Source organism: Numida meleagris, chromosome 1 (assembly GCF_002078875.1).
Source record: "Numida meleagris isolate 19003 breed g44 Domestic line chromosome 1, NumMel1.0, whole genome shotgun sequence".
Classification (NCBI taxonomy): Eukaryota; Metazoa; Chordata; class Aves; order Galliformes; family Numididae; genus Numida; species Numida meleagris.
Genome location: NC_034409.1, coordinates 37,239,980 through 37,256,423, shown reverse-complemented (window position 1 = coordinate 37,256,423; position 16,444 = coordinate 37,239,980). Strand labels below are relative to the sequence as shown.

At 39.2% G+C, this 16,444-nt stretch overlaps 1 protein-coding gene across 2 annotated transcripts in view; it reads right to left on the bottom strand.

The window, feature by feature from the left end:
- Positions 1–16,444, bottom strand: part of TRHDE (thyrotropin releasing hormone degrading enzyme) — a 222,165-nt gene that overhangs the window by 39,133 nt on the left and 166,588 nt on the right. For both annotated transcript variants that reach the window (XM_021385190.1, XM_021385191.1), the window contains 2 exons: positions 10,525–10,658; positions 10,371–10,426 (listed from right to left, as the gene is read on the bottom strand). In XM_021385190.1, coding sequence (XP_021240865.1) covers positions 10,371–10,426; positions 10,525–10,658 — 190 coding nt within the window. The remainder of the gene's footprint in view (positions 1–10,370; positions 10,427–10,524; positions 10,659–16,444) is intronic.

Sequence of the window (16,444 nt, the reverse complement as noted above, 5' to 3'; positions counted from 1 at the left end):
TACACCATTGATTCTGGAGAGTTACATTTTATTGAGAAAAGAGACCTTACTCTTTAATGTGAGCTACTAATAAATCCAAGCATACACTTTCAAAAACTATTTTATAAAATCACCAAATGATGACCAAAAAACTTGAAAGAACAATCCGCACTTCCAGTTCCGAAGTGTATCCTGGCAGCTGTTTGTGTCTGTTCTGCCAAGCAGACAGAGCATATATTGCCAAAGACCAAACCTCTTCCAGATAACAATCCTGGCACAGTGTAACTGGGTGAGCCCAGAAAGTAACATAGTTTCTGAGCTCCAAACTGCAGGCAAAGCAGTCAGCAGCCTAAGGTGGCAGATCTTTGTTTATACTGACGATAGTCCTTTCTAGCTAGAAAAGTTAGTTCTAATTCAAACTGCCTTTGCTGATGCTGTTAAAAAGGGAAAGGACAGGATGTTTAGAGTGGCACTTCCAGCCTCCCTGCCACAAGGAGCAGCAGAGTCTCTTACTCTCCATTCTGGTCTTGCCAGACCCTTGGAAAGCAATGGCATTCTAGGAGAAGGAAAAAAAAGCTACTTACTGTAAGAGCACAGGGAACAAACATAACTAAGAAGGGGAGCCCCCATACAATGGCAGAAGTAGTGAGGATAGACAAAGACTTCCCCTGCATCACAAACACACACATTATATTTTCATTTTTCAGCCCCCTTTCCACTACCCACAGTGGCTAAGAAATCATCAACAAGCTCCACTCATGCCACCTTCCTTGTTCAACCTGAAACACCAAGCTGAGCATTCTCTCAAAGTGCAATTCAGCACTGTTTTGATTAACCCTCCCAACGCAGATTTCACAGACTGTTCCCCTCTCCTGTCATTGTGCAAGAGTCCATAGCATCTGCACTGCAACATGAATACACCCATATCAAGCTAATTTCAGCGAGCATCTTGAACAGACCAAGAGCGTGAGTTGAAAAGACAACAGGCTGACAGCCAGCAGCTAAAAATAATTCTTGCACTCCCTTGAAACTACTGTCATGTTTTCCTGAGTTTGTTCTGGTCTTCTGCTAAGGACAGAGTTAACATAGCTTATAGGACAAAATTGTTCCTATAATCGTACAAGGAATAATTGATGCATAGGCAAATTTTGTGGGAATGTGGATTAACAACATCACCTACTTCTACAGGATAGACACATGTTACACTTAGACCTACCCACAGCACTAAACTCTCTGCAGAGAACTGAGATCTACAGCTTCTCTTTTGTGCATGCCAAAGACTCTTATTCAACTTCTTAAGCTGCTCTCAATAGGTTTTTCTATTCTCCGGAATACTCTTGCAGCACCAGTGATTCCCTGAAAAGTGGTGTACAATTTGCTGCACTGCTCTTATCTACACAAGAAAATCAGATGCACAAATGATACATAGCTCCAATAACAGAACTGACTTTTAGAATGCTTACTGTCAAGAATCAGTTTGATTCTTCTTTTACGAACATATGTAAATGTAAGCTGAAAAGTGTATCTCCATGTAAAGCAGATATCAAGGCTGCGATATTTCGAAGAACATATGGATTGATACGCTGCATATGGAATGAATGACGGCTACCTTAAAATATTTGTGGCTTTCTATTTTCTCTAAGAAAGGTACAACTGCTGTGGCTCATTGAGAGAGTATTTATGTCAAAGGAAAACCAACAACAACTCTTGTAGGAAAACATATCTAAATCAATTGCTCATGTGTAGAACCATCACTAAAATTGTCATGACTGAAAATTTACTACGGTATCTGCTGAAATAATTTTGACGAGGCCTTATTTATTAAAATACTAAGTCTATACCACTATTAATCAAGCATGATGGAAACTATCAATCTAATACTTGCTCCATTAACTAGTACTCAGAGGCACTAATTAAGGGAGCTACTCAACATATCTGTTGTTTTTCTGTGTTGAATTACCAGCAAATGGTATCAGGAATAGTAATGAGGGCTGGAGTTAAATTGCACAGTTCATCCATTTAAATGAACTCCATATGATTGTTAATGAATGACCCAAGCCAAACAAGGTCAATAACCCTGGATATGGCTGCTGAAATTTGGAAACTATTTGAAGTACAGTACTTAGGCTAGATGAGAACTTCTATCTTTATTGCCTACTCATCATCTAGACCCAGAGTTTTAAATGGGGCCTCAAATGCCTTGACTTTTCCTGACATTACACGGAACAGGACTTTAAGTAACATAACCAAGTGTAACATGGAACTAATTATCCTAGAAATAGGATGTGGAAAACTACAATGAACATCACTTCACTAATTTTGACACGCGCGTATTTAATAGAATCATAGAATCATAGAATATCTTGAGTTGGAAGGGATCCATAAGGACCATCAAATCCAACTCCTAGTTCCTCACAGCACAACTCAAAAATCAAACCCTACGTCTGAGAGCACTGTTCAAACGCTCCTTGAAGTCCAGCAGCTTGAGGCCATTCCCACTGCCCCAGGGAGCCTGTTCCAGCATCCAGCTGCTGTCTGGTGATGAACTATTCCCTTACACCCAACCTGATCCTCCTGTGACACAGTTCCATGTCATTCCCTCAGGTCCTGTCGCTGCCACAGAGAGCAGAGCTCAGCACTGACCCTCCACTCCCTGTAAGGAGCTGTAGGTCACCATGAGTCCTCCTCTGCTCTGGGCTGAACAAACCCAGGGATCTCAGCTGCTCCTCATACATCTTGCCCTCCAGACCTTCCACCATCTTTGTAGCCCTCCTTTGGACACCCTCCAATAGTTTACGTCCTTTTTGTACTGAGGTGCCCAAAATGCACACAATGCTCAAGGAGAGGCCATACCAGTACAGTGTAGAGAGGGACAAACACTTCCCTCTTCAAGAAAATATTCTTCAAATTTATCAGTAAGAATTCTGGATTCATATGCTTTCATATGAATTAGAGCATATGAATTAGAGATTAAGTTACAGGATAACTACAGTCAGGAATTCCAACGGTCAGCAGTCGCTTCTGTGTAAATGTTGGTAGTACTGTTGCAGTTTCTGTATTTTAGTCCTGGAACCCACCTTGTAGTCAAATACCTTACCTATTAAAGACAAATTTCTGTCAAGGTAGAGAATCTTTATTTACTGAAAGTCAGGTTAACGCTATCCCTTCCCTTACCCTCAGACTTTGGTTTTCCAGAGCTAGCAGAACTTAGAACTTGGAAAGAAGCAAGCCAGGAACTGATTAAAGGCAGGGAAACAATTACCATAACTTATTATCTACCTGCACCAGGCTCCTGATTTTGATCTGGTGAATAAGATTCTGGGAGGAACTTTAATGAAAGCCAAGCAAAAAGGAAAGCTCTTTAGTTCACAGGTAATTCTGAAGGTGTGTTTTTTTGTCACTGCTTATTTCTGACATAACTCTCTGTATTTGTGAAGACTACAGGAGTGGGCTTTGCTGTCCTAAAAAGAACTTAGACTGGATAGACAACAGCTCCCTCTCCTCACAAGCTGTGAAATAGGCAGCACTGTAGTATGATGTAGTAGATGGGGACTGGGACCAGAATAGGCCATGCGCAATCCATGATGAGATGGTTTTGGACCTGCTCCAAAAGCTGGACACTCACAAGTCCATGGGGCCAGGTGGATTGCACCCTAGAGTGCTGAGGGAGTTGGTGGATGTGGTTGCCAGGCCGCTCTCCATCATCTTTCAACAGTCCTGGCTAACAGGTGATGTCCTGGTTGACTAGCAAATGTGATTTCCATCCTCAAAAAGGGCCGGAAAGATGATCCCGGTAGCTATAGACCTATCAGTCTCACCTCGGTGCCAGGGAAGGTTATGGAATGGATAATCTTGGGAGTCATCATGGAGCAATTAAAGGTCAACAAGGGAATCAGGCCCAGTCAGCATGGGTTTATGAATGGTAGATCCTGTTTGACAAAACTGATTTTGTTTCTATGACAAGGTGACTCACTTAGTGGATGAAGGTAAGGCTGTCGATGTGGTCCACCTGGACTTCAATAAGGCCTTTGACACTGTCCCCCACAGCATCCTTCTGGAGAAGCTGGCTGCCCCTCATTTGGATGGGCATATGCCCTGCTGGGTGAAACACTGGCTGGATGGCTGGGCCCAAAGAGTTGTGGCCTGTGGAGTTAAATCCAGTTGGTGGCCAGTCATGAGTGGTGTCCCCCAGGGCTCGGTGCTGGGGCCCCTTCTATTCAATATCTTTATCAATGATCTTGATGAGGGGATTCAGTGCACCCTCAGTAAGTTTGCAGACAACACCAAGTTGGGAGGGAGTGTTGATCTGCCTGAGGGTAGAAAGGCTTTACAGAGGGACCTGGGTAGACTGGAATGATGGGTCAAGGTAAACCGTATGAGTTTCAATAGGGCCAAGTGTCAGGTCCTGCATTTTGGTCACAACAACCCCAGGCAACCCTACAGGCTTGCGGAGGAGTGGCTGGAAAGCTGCCTGACAGAAAGGGACCTTGGTGTGCTGATGGACAGTTGGCTGAATATGAGCCAGCAGTGTGCCCAGGTGGCCAAGAAGGCCAATGGCATCCTGGCTTGTATCAGGAATGGTGTGGTGAGCAGGACTAGGGAAGTCATCCTGCCCCTGTACTCGGCAGTGGTGAGGCCCCACCTCGAGTACTGTGTTCAGTTTTGGGCACCTCAATACAGAAAGGACATAGAGGTGCTGGAGCAGGTCCTAAGAAGGGCAACAAGGCTTGTGAAGGGCTTGGAGAATATGCCCTATGAGGACAGACTAAAGGAACTGGGGCTGTTTAGTCTGGGGAAGAGAAGGCTGAAAGGTGATTGCAGTGAGAGAGGGGTTGGTCTCTTCTCACAGGTGACAGGTGACAGGACAAGAGGAAATGGCCTCAAGTTGTGCCAGGGGAGGTTTAGGTTGGATATCAGGAAAAACTTCCTTACAGAAGGGGTTGTTAAGCACTGGAATAGGCTCCTCAGGGAGGTGAACGTGTTTTAAAACCGTTTGGATGTGGTGCTCGGGGACATGATTTAGCGGTGGGTTGTTAATAGTCAGGGTAGTATGGTTAGGTTGCGGTTGGACTTGATGATCTTTAAGGTCTTTTCCAACCTAAGCAATTCTATGATTCTATGGTCAGGCTGTTTCTTACTCTGCCAGTAATAGCAGTCTTCCCTCACTTTTACTAATTTACTCATCTACTTCCTCAAACAGTGAATCACTGTCACACTGTTTATTATCCCTCCATTACATAGATACTAGGTTTTGTTTTCCTCTGCTCTGTGTTAATCAAGGACAGACAAACTTTCTCTCCTATTCTCTAATGTTCAAAAAGGGCTCACAGAACTGAATGCCTGGAAAAGAGACTTCCATGGCCAGTGAAGCATCCCAGCAGCAGAAGAACAATTAGTTAACAACATCGCTTCATGATTTTTCATGAATCCATTTAAGAAATACTGATAAGAAATATGCAAAATCTACCACCAAATTTTATCTTTGGCCTTTGTTAATGTGTAATCAATGAGTTTAGTCTTGGTATATTCCACACTGTCACTAGGCAATTTGAACAGTCAGAAAAGTCTGAGTATCCAAAGAACTACACGATCTCTTCAGTGGCAGAACAGAAGGCAAGATATTGATCAATAGCAAGGCAGACTGTCAGCATCAGAGCTTCATTTCTGAGAAACTGTCCTGCAAACCAAGCAGCTATCACCTTAATGTGACTGTGGTATAGGCAGGAAAGAGGGGTATTAGATACAATTTAGGTTTCAAGACACAAAACAGGTGGCTTCTTCCAGGACAGGAAGGAACAATATTTTAAATTAGACTAAAATAGGTATCCACAGTCACATGTGATCATCTGATTCAACACTGATTAGCACTGAATAAAACCAGACGTATTTCTTTGACATAACATTGGATTAATTCAACCAGTTTAATGAGTGGAAGTGAATATGAAGATTTAGAGCTCTGCAAATAAGAACTGGGGGTGGCACAAGGCTGCAGACATCAGGAGGGTAATTTATTTAATTCTGTATTAAGTGGCTTCAAGAGGTCAAGTGCACATTTCTCTCCATTATCTGTCAGTGCAGTACAGGACGATGAGCTCAGATTTACAGGTCTACCTTTGGGATGTCTAAAGTAAAGTGAGAAGCATCCCATCTCACATAGTTACTGATACCCTACTCCAAGGAAAGAGAAAGACAGGACAATCTGACAGCATTATTCACACTCAGGAAACCATAGGATCTTTCTTCCTGTGACACTACTTATTACAGCTCTCTGAACTACCTTTGCTCAATCAAAGCACAGAGGAAAAACACAGTTCCATTTCTCTTCTCTTGGCTACCTCAGTTTAGTATCAATACACCCAGCTCATTTAATACAATCACATCATTTCAAATTGTTCTGAAATCTCACAGAAAACACCCAAAAAAGATAAAGGATTGTCAGTGAGAAGGAAAGAGAGAGTGATAAGGTTCTGTTCTAGCTCAAGATTTTGGGCATATATTTCCCTAAGTGATGTTACTGCCAAAGCTACAGCACTCCAGATCCTCAGGATGCATGTATGCACTGCAGCTGAGAAGAGAATTATGTTTAAAAATTTTCAGAAAACAAAACAGTTTGTGAGAATTCAAACACAGTGGGCAAACTGTAGCTTTCTTTTATCATTACTATTCAGTTCAACTCTGTTAGATTGATTTTATGGAACCAAAATACACCAAGACAAAAGAAGGAATATATTTACATAGAAAATGGGCAAAAGTTTAGGAAATCAAATTTATACAGCTTAAAATATTCCTTGAAGTTATCAATTCATTTAAACTTATTTTTGAGAAATCATTGTGCTGGACAATAAAAGGATAATAAACAACTTGGAGGAATAAAATCAAACACATTTCTTAGAAAAAAAAAAGAAAACGTGCTCCAAAATAAATTATATTTTTTCAGCTTTCTCCAGATGTCAATGTTTTACTAAAGGTAAGACATGTACATGTTTCAGAAACAAAATCAACTTGCATTAACAGTATATAGAAATACCACATTAAGACTTATCATACTAGGACATTGGAAAATTAGAACTGAACCTTTCTGCTGTGGAGAGGACATTATCTCTATCACGTTCAACAGCACATTAGGGGGTACTTTAGAAATCTCTAACTACGGGGCATTTTAATGAAATACAGTAGTTAATACAGTAAAAAACCTGCTTGCATTGGAAATTGTTTTAAAAAGGACATGCATAGATTTAAGAAGTTATGTTTTTATTTATACATTATTTTATCATTGAAAATAATATCTAAGGATTAAAATAAAAAGTGTATTTTCCAGAGCTCTCTCCTCTCTTAAAATGTCTATGTTTATAGAGGTAGACAAGAAGATAACATATCAGTACCACTAGGTACTACATCAGAGGACAGAATTAGCCTTAAAAACAGCAGTCTTCTCCAAGTCAGGTCTAAACTACCAATTACTACCTCTGTGCCTGGTCAATAAGGTTACTCACCTTTTCGCATGTTCCAGTCAGAGACAATTGTCTGTGTTTAATCTCCCTATCACATAACATTATATGGAGAGGGAGAAACACACTCTGTGCATCAGACAGTAGATTGAATCAGCGCTGCATCCAGGAGGCAGGTAACATCCAAAGCATGGTACTGCTCTGACAAAAAGCAAAGCGACTATCTACACAGTGCCTTGCAGCCAAGAGTAAAAGGCAGGCTGTTCTTAGGCTAATGGTGACCTCCTGAACATGGACTTTTTGAGGAAACTGAGAGTGTCCGTATCATTAAGATAGACCTCAGAGCTTGTTTTGGAACACTGCTGAGCATATGACACAGTGAGGCCAATGCACTGTACGGCAGCACAGCGTGTGACTCCCCACCACTTGCCCCCACAAGAATTTCCACACATGCTTTCATATTCCCAGAGGTGCTCAGCTAACTAGGCCTGTCCCGAAACACTCCTAACACTCTCAGTGCCTCTCTAGTCCTGCTCACAATAAAGGAGCAGAGCAAGGAGTAGGAGTAGCAAAGTAGCAGTCTGTTCCTGGTCTTTCTTTGTCTAGGAGAGGGGTAATAAAAACAAAAAATACTGAAGTCTTCTTACAAAGCTATACCAGACAATAAGAGTATCTTAAGCATGATTATAATCAGTCATGGTGTTTTTTTCTTTAGGAAAAGTGATAGATGAATGAAGTAAAAAAAAAGATTAACAATACAGCCTACATGCCAAGTTTAGCCAGGTCCATGTAACTTATTGCTACTCTTTGAATACTGCCTATAAATTTACTAGTCACAAACATGCACGTTTCTACATCTCTACTTCAACCAATTCTGTCACAGCAAGACTGGCTTGTACAATGTATATTCAAGGTACTGTTAGTGACAGGAGTCAGTCCAAAAATTTAAAAGTAGCAGGAATCTGTGTATCCCTGTTAAAAGTATTATTGTTTAACTACACATACACATGGGTATACAGTGCAAATATTTAGCACAACTAATTTTTTTCCATGGTGCATGATTAACAAATGCAGTAGATGCCCACTGCAGCTCATCATTAGAAACAGAATGTCAGATTTTTACAATACGAAATCTTGTGAACAAACTCACAGTGTTCTCACAGAGCTACCTGGGAAAAAAACAGCTGGATCCAGTATTATCATCAAAGAGCTTTGGACAGCAGGTTGGGAATGAGCTTCTTATCCGTGTCTGGGTGTTTTTTAGGTAAGAAAATGTGGCCAGATTATGCAGACTGCAACTTTAATCAAGACCATGTCTTTATGTTTCATGAAGAAGACATCCTAGAGCATTGGCTCAGTACTCAGAAGAAAAACTGCAACCTACAAAAACCAGCTTCAGAAACAGGTTTTTTCAGTGCTTAGATTTTCGGTAAAGTCAAATCACATCCGACTGCATTCAGTTCGTGGAAAAAGAAGAAAGCCACACACTGATTCTGTACAATCATAAATTACTTCAGCTTTATTAGACAAAAAGCAGCTCTGAGGTGCCAAAAACTTAAAAATTAAAAAAAAAAAAAAAGCTGGAAGAGACTTTTACATTGCTGAGCACACATTAGTTTTTCCAACTGTCTAGGTATTTTGAAATATTCTGCAGTATTCTTCTAGCCAAGAAGTACATGGGTCACAGTCCACTGAAAACAGAAATGGTGACCTACTTCTAATCATGTAGCATTGCCAATGAGAAGAAGCTACAAGTCAAGAATGAAGAGCAGTGCAAAAAGAAAAAGGGTGCTCCTCTTCTCCCTGTGATGCTTTCTTCTCTACTACATTGCCAGATTGTTAAATACAGGCTAGTCACTAGTTTATGTTGTATATTCAGGCTAGCACTGGCAGCAGGAACAGAGTGATAGGGCACACAACTATTCTTTACTGCAAATAAGCTGGAACATCACAGAGCCATAATTTGTGTGACATTGTGACTGAATCTCAAAAATCTCTGATGATCATTTTTACTGAAATGTACCTCCATCCTGCCAATTCTTTCAAGCCCCTGCACAAATATGACTATAAATACATGAGTAAACAGAAAAGCCAGTACTACCAGGAATTCTTCTCACACAGACTTTGACATCACAGTGTTTTACTGATGCAGTGTTCCCAGGAATCTCAAAAATCTCTAAGTTTGAAAAGTTCCTCTACTTTTCTCTTATTTTTCACTTTGACTACCAATGTACTGAATGTTTTGACTTCAAAACAGGGATTATTTAATTGTCTTAGTTCATAAAGAAAGCATTAACCCACACTGTGTTAATTTACATAACTCTAGTCATAATAAAACACAAAAAGCTGTATAAATTCCAGAAACAATCAACAAAACTCTGACTTTCCATTCCATGTGAAAAACATCATGTAGAAAAACAGTCCATTTTAACAGATTACAAGAAAAGAAAGATATTGGAAAAATGATATAACACCATAAGTCAGGGTAAAAAATCCTCTTGGAGCTTGAAGGTGCTTTCCAACACAAATAAAATACAGCAAAAGGGTCACATAGAAGAAAAAGGAAAAAAGGAAAAAAAAAAAGGAGGGAGGGGGCTTTAGGGAGAAAAATAAGAAAAAAAAGAACTAATCCCTTGTTCATTTGAGAAAGTGGAAAGCGATTATTTACTTCCAAAGTGTTAAATTGAACTAGGTGCAAAATTGATCAGACCTCTCCAGACTGGGAAATACCCTACAGCAATTATTGATCAAGAGCAGTGAAATGTGCTACATACCATGTTTATGCACTATACACACACACACACACCCCAAAAAAAGGGAGAAAAAAACAAAAGTGCATTTAGAACATATTTAGCTTCAAAACACACTCTACTGCTGAGTTAGTGATTGCATGAGTTGTTGTAGGAATGTGTATGAAGATAGATAATCTTCAAGTAAACATACCTGGCTAGATTGAATGCATCATCGATCAAGCCTGCTCTATCGCTGACAGAGATAACCTATGAGGAACAAACAGAAAAATGGAACCATCGAGGGTGATGAAATAATGAAAGTTCACTTATCAAAAGAGATTTTAGGGTTGAGAAGAAGAGCTTACCTCATGGTTCCTTGTCAGCTGATTAATCAACAGCCTCCAATTCCTAATATCATAATTAACTCTGAAGTAGCCAGTCTGGTTGATGTTCCCCAGCAGCCAACTTGCCTCTTCCAAAGCAGGAATTCTGTGGTGTTCTGGAAACAAAGAAGAGCATGGGAATGGGACTTAGTTTTATCTTTAAAAATTCTAAAGATGTATTTGTTAAATTCTGTCTTTCTTTAAATAACCATAAGTTAGTAAGAAAGATTAACTTAGTTAGTAAGTTAGGAAGATAAAACTAACAGCATCATTGGGGTTAATATTTTTTTTTTAACTGCACTCATATAGAGACACCAGTGGAGGCTCCTACAGAAATCTACTCACAAAAATCTCCAAGGGCTCCTTTTTTCTGGCTACTAACATTTATCAAAGACATGCCCACTTAAATCTGGTACCCCGACACTAGCCATGCTACAATATCTTTACACAGTTCTATGGATTTGCTACATAGAGAAGAGTGAATATGTGATTCAGAAAAAATAATAACATTCATAACTGTTTCTTCATGTAGTCAATGAAGCTTTTGTTATCGGATCTTTCAGTTTTATAGTCTCTAGCTACTAACCACTGAGAGGCTCTCGTCTAGAACTATAGCAATTAACCTTGCATTTATTAACCTGCTCTTCCTCTTTTCCCTCTTAAGTAATCACCTAGGGACTGAATGCTTAAATTTATTCCAGTACTTTTACAAGTAAGAATGCAGCCAGTCCATCACTATTTGCAGGACTAGGGATGCCATCAACAAAAACAGCCTGAACTCACATCACATGCTTCTTTCACTATGGGAAGAATCTTCATGGGAGGAAGTACCAGACAACTACGCCTCTTGAATAATCTCTCAATTCAGTAAATTATTCTGATATAACTGATTGTGAAACAACTCTAAAAATTCAGCAACAGCTTTTTCTACTATAATAAAACTAGCATGCACGCTCTTGACAAAAGGAATGGTCTTGTCATGAATTTCAAAAAAAAAAAAAAAGCCAAATTTGTTTTAAAGGTAATTCCAAAAGGAAATTGTTTTGTATGCTTCAATTTTTTGAAAGTAACAAATGGAAAAAGACAAGTTTACAGTACAGTCTTAACAATTCAAACACTATCTCATACCTAGACTTACCAAAGAAATGGATTTGTTTACAGCCTTTCTTGGAAAAAAGTAATTTCTGAGGAAATAATAGATGATTAGAACTCCAGATAAAAGTTACGGTTCTCTCTTGACTGAATAACTATATCAAATAGAAATAGCTATGCTATACAGGTGCAAAAAATACAAAAAGCAATGAGATCTAATTCTAAAAACACCAAATTATGTGTTTGTCTTTAAATTAATGGAGCTGTTTTATGCACATGAATTCAGATTAAAGGCTGAAGGACTAAAAATGGAAGTCCTCTTCTCATCTAGGTAGTTCTGACATCATTAAAATCTCTTCAAAATATCCTGCTTAGAAATATTATGCCTAGAATGACTCAGTTGTTGCCTACTCAATTTCATTTGTTACTGTTCTTTTAAGGTTTGTCTAACTGATTTGCACTAGCTCAGTCTAATTATGCAAATGATTGAGAAAAAAAAACAGATTATTACATTTAGTTAAAATATTGACTGTATCCACTTAGTTATCTTTGATAAAGTACCAACATACTCTTTATCTGCTGAAATAGGACTAGTTGAAAAAAAAATCAGAACTAAGTCATAGAATGGCTTGGGTTGGAAGGGACCTTAAATCTCACCTACTTTCAACCCCTATACCACCTCCCACTAGTCCAGCTTGCTTAAAGCCCCATCCAGTCTCGCCTTAGTTGGCATCCTACAATTCTGTGTGATCACCAGCCTTGAAAAGGGCAAGCAGTGTTAGGTGGAGAGACTTAGCCAGCTAAAACTAGAAGGTACAGGGTAACTGTACTGTATGAGGATCTGTACCAGCTCATTAATGGCGTATGCCAAGCTCTAGCCTTCCAGAAGTAACAGGGCATCTAAATCCAAACTGTACACATATGGCTCTCCAGCTCAGAATTTACAACCTGTGGCCCTGCAGACTCCTGGTTTCCAGTGTACCCAGTGCATTAACACTAAGCTGCTACTGCCACAATCTGATTTGGAGCAAGATTTTAACATCAGGTGTCTTCCCTCCACAGAGGTTTGTTAAACACTGGGCTGCAGCTCAGTTCTAAGAAAACTCTGTAAGACTGTTCTTCTGAAGTTGTTCTTCTGCTTAAATACATTGAATACTGGACTTGAGATCAGAATCACCAGCTGTTCATGTCCAGCCTCCTCACAAAAGACTCAGATCCTAGTTCTTGGTTTGATTATATAACATTCAATTATTTTATACAAAGAAAAACATGTGTAGACATTCCGTAAAAAATAGTAACAATTTACACCATAGTGCTAAAAGCACTTCCTTATAAAGGATTTGGTTCAAATACCTACTATAAAACAGAGAGAGGAAAAGGAATTTGAATCTGGATCTACCCCCATCCTATTTATTATACCCAGAATGGTGCTGTGAATAGAGTCTATCACTGTTAAATCTCAGCCATGTCCTGAATCAAACTATTGGATTTCTTAAAAGCAACAGCAAAAATGCCTACTTCTTTATCTTGGAGAGGCTGCTGAGGGAAACAAAAACTTAGAATTTCCCTTGGTCTTCAGGGGTGTATTGTCTTGTGGAGTCAAGAGGAGACTGCTCTTACATGGCAGAAATTCGTCCTGTGCTAATGTCATGCTGCTTTCTGTCCATGTTTTTCTACTGCAAACTAGCCTTTAAGTGCCACCATAGCTGAAAATAGCTTCTTGTAACTGGACAATCCCTGCACCTCTCTGACACCTAAAAACCTATCAGATGGGCTATGAGCATAAAATAATCCATTCTAGGTAAAAAGAAAAACAAAAAACAATCAAACACACACACAAAAAAACAATAAATAGAAATTTTTAAGATCAGATGAAATACAAAAAACACATATTTTTTCTCATTTGAGTATGTGGATTGTTTCGCACTCTGCAGTGAGGAAATTACTTTAGCCTTAATACAGTACTGAATGATACTTGCCAGTCAAACATCAAAACTTCAAAACAACCTATTTATAAATAACAGCTGTGGAACTCCTCCAACACATACTGCTTTAATGGAGAATGGTATCATTTCAAAGCCTGATGGCATTATTGCTGTTTTGGTCAGTTTAAATCCAACCATTACCACTCGCTATTATTTTTTGATAAGACCACTCAAGTGTTGACCTTCCCCTGAAATATGGGACAGAAATCGTTCATGCCTTTACAGCTCATGTAAGCAGGTGGTTATTTTGAGGGACTGTAGGATGCATGTGCTTCACACAGTTCTATATAATTTACTGGAATTTGATGTTTGAATCTGTCAATCCTCATGCCTTCTTATAAAAAAAAAATTCTTTCTTTTGGTGATTACAGCACAGGAAACTTCTATACACCCGGGCAATTTCTCCATTTATCACAAACACATTTATTAGTTTCCCATTTAAAGTATCACAGTTAGGGAAAAGGTAGTCATTCGGCGTTAAACCCTATATTAAACCATTCATGACTTTCTAAACAGTGACAAAGATTTCATTTGGGAAGAAATCTATCTTTGATGGCTTTAGTTCACCATTTAGAATTCAATCTTTAATATATATACAGTATTTCAGTTTAAAGGGATTTGTTTTTAATCTTCTTCCATCAAAAAGTGTTTTCCCATGGTCATGTTTTGCGTGGATACCTCAGAAAACAGCACTGCTCTGAAACTTTCAGTTTTGCCTCATATATACATGAGATATTTAGATGGAAACAGTTAATTTTTACAACGTTTGTTCTGAAGTAAAAAAAAAATATATCAGTTTTTTGATTTTGATTCTTATTTTCTCTGCTCTGGAAGTGTGAGACAATCCTCCAGCTGGTGCTAGCTTCAAGTGGCTTGAAGTTCGAGTTCTCACAGCTCTCCTGAAACTTCTACTCCATTAAAACCAGCAGGCATGATGGAGGCCTGCTCCTCCAAACAGCAACGTGAGGCAGCTCTGGGTGAAGGGCACCCTTCTGTAAGAAACTACTCCCGTGCTGACAAGAGCGTGGGCTAAACACTACCACTTCAAGTGTTTAGACTCACAGTTGTTATTTTCTTTTAACTTTTCATTTTATACAACTCTTAGCACACTGGGAAATTGGTTTGTGCTGGTAGAATCACTATTGATGGAGCTGACTCCATTTTCTTGTAAAAATAACTATACAAGAATAACACAATTTCGTGCCAAGAACAGCAAGTGAAAATTTTCTGAGAAAATGTTCCATAAGGAATTTCATCACAATAACATTCTTTTGTGTAAAGATACTGATATTAACTAAATCCTGCAAAACTTTTTGCAGAATTCATACAGAGATTCATAGAGAATTCAACTTTTCATACACAGAAAAGGCAAACCAGAAGAAAATGTTCTTTCCATCTCACTTGCCACGTTGCCTTAATTCCATGTTGAAAAAAATATTTTAGTATAGTGAACTCTATGGTAAATGGATCATATCAGCAAATATGATCATGTTCTGTTTCACATAGTCTTACCTCAGACTATCCCTCCATTATTTAACGCTCCTATATAGTGGAACAGCTAACATCTAAGGTGATGTTACACAAGTGTAAGCAGCAGTTTCCTGTGAGGATCCTGCGATAAAGGGAGTAAAAGTTGGGATAAAGGGATTAATTTTTCCTCATCTTGTCAAAATTGTGCCAGGATTGTAGGTAAATTGATACTTGCTGATTGGAAGGCAATTGTCCTGCTGAACATTCTTTCCCCCATCTCCTGGCAATCCTGCACAGATAATCAGAGGAGTCTGAATGACTCATTTTACCAGAGGCAGAGAGGTCCATCAGAGAACTACATCCCTGAGACATTACAAATGAGTCAAGGTACAGGAGGTGAGAATGGAAATTTCAGTCAGTTCAGCAGCATCTCCTGAGTCTCATTTCCTAGCTGGAACCTGACTGCCAGAGCACTCAAGCCCAGGAAACAGCAAGTATGCCTTAGTCCACAGCTTTGATTTCCTAATTGAAATGGATGCTAGCTAAGCCTTCTTGCTTAACACCGCTGTCTATGCTTCTCTTGGATATGCAGAAACGTAACGGGTGGAACTGTTCTCTCACACTTAGCACTCTTCCAACAGAATGGCCTGTATCTTCCCTCAAGTCCCGCAATACAGTTGTCTTGTGGAGACAAGATCAAAGCTGATTCTTGACTTTTTACCTGCTGTACATCATTACAGAGAACAGGAAAGATGGCACTTAGGGGAAACAGAAACAGGCCCTGGATCTATGATAGGGCAGAAGTTCATAACACTAATAATTTCCACTTGAAACTTCAATGTTAAGTGATCTTTTTATTTCTCTTACAATACTGGATCTTGAAGAACGTCTGATAAATTTGATCTAAGTATCTGTATTCAATTACACTCACTTGAAGAGCAATATGATTGATTCCAATTTTCCAAACACACTCTGGATGCTTTGTTCCACCTAGGACTTGCATGGCTGTTCTTTGGCTGCTCTTTGGAACAACACAAAAACAAGTATCCCTGACACAAGAAAAATTCTACAGGATTATTCCTTCCCATACAAATCAGTTCTGAAAACTGCCCTTGCAAGTCTCACAGTCCCTTCCAGATCCTCATGAAACAAACATACAAACTGCAGAAATCTCCAGGAGTATCACAAAAGGATCTATAGCCGCTCCAATACATAACAGCATACACAATGAATCAGATACTGAGCACATGTAGGGACATACTGATCTTTTTATGTTGAGAAAATCTCCAAGTTAACTAGACAACAATAAATGTAAGCAAGAGAACAACATCCTTGCTACACTCACAAGTTTACAG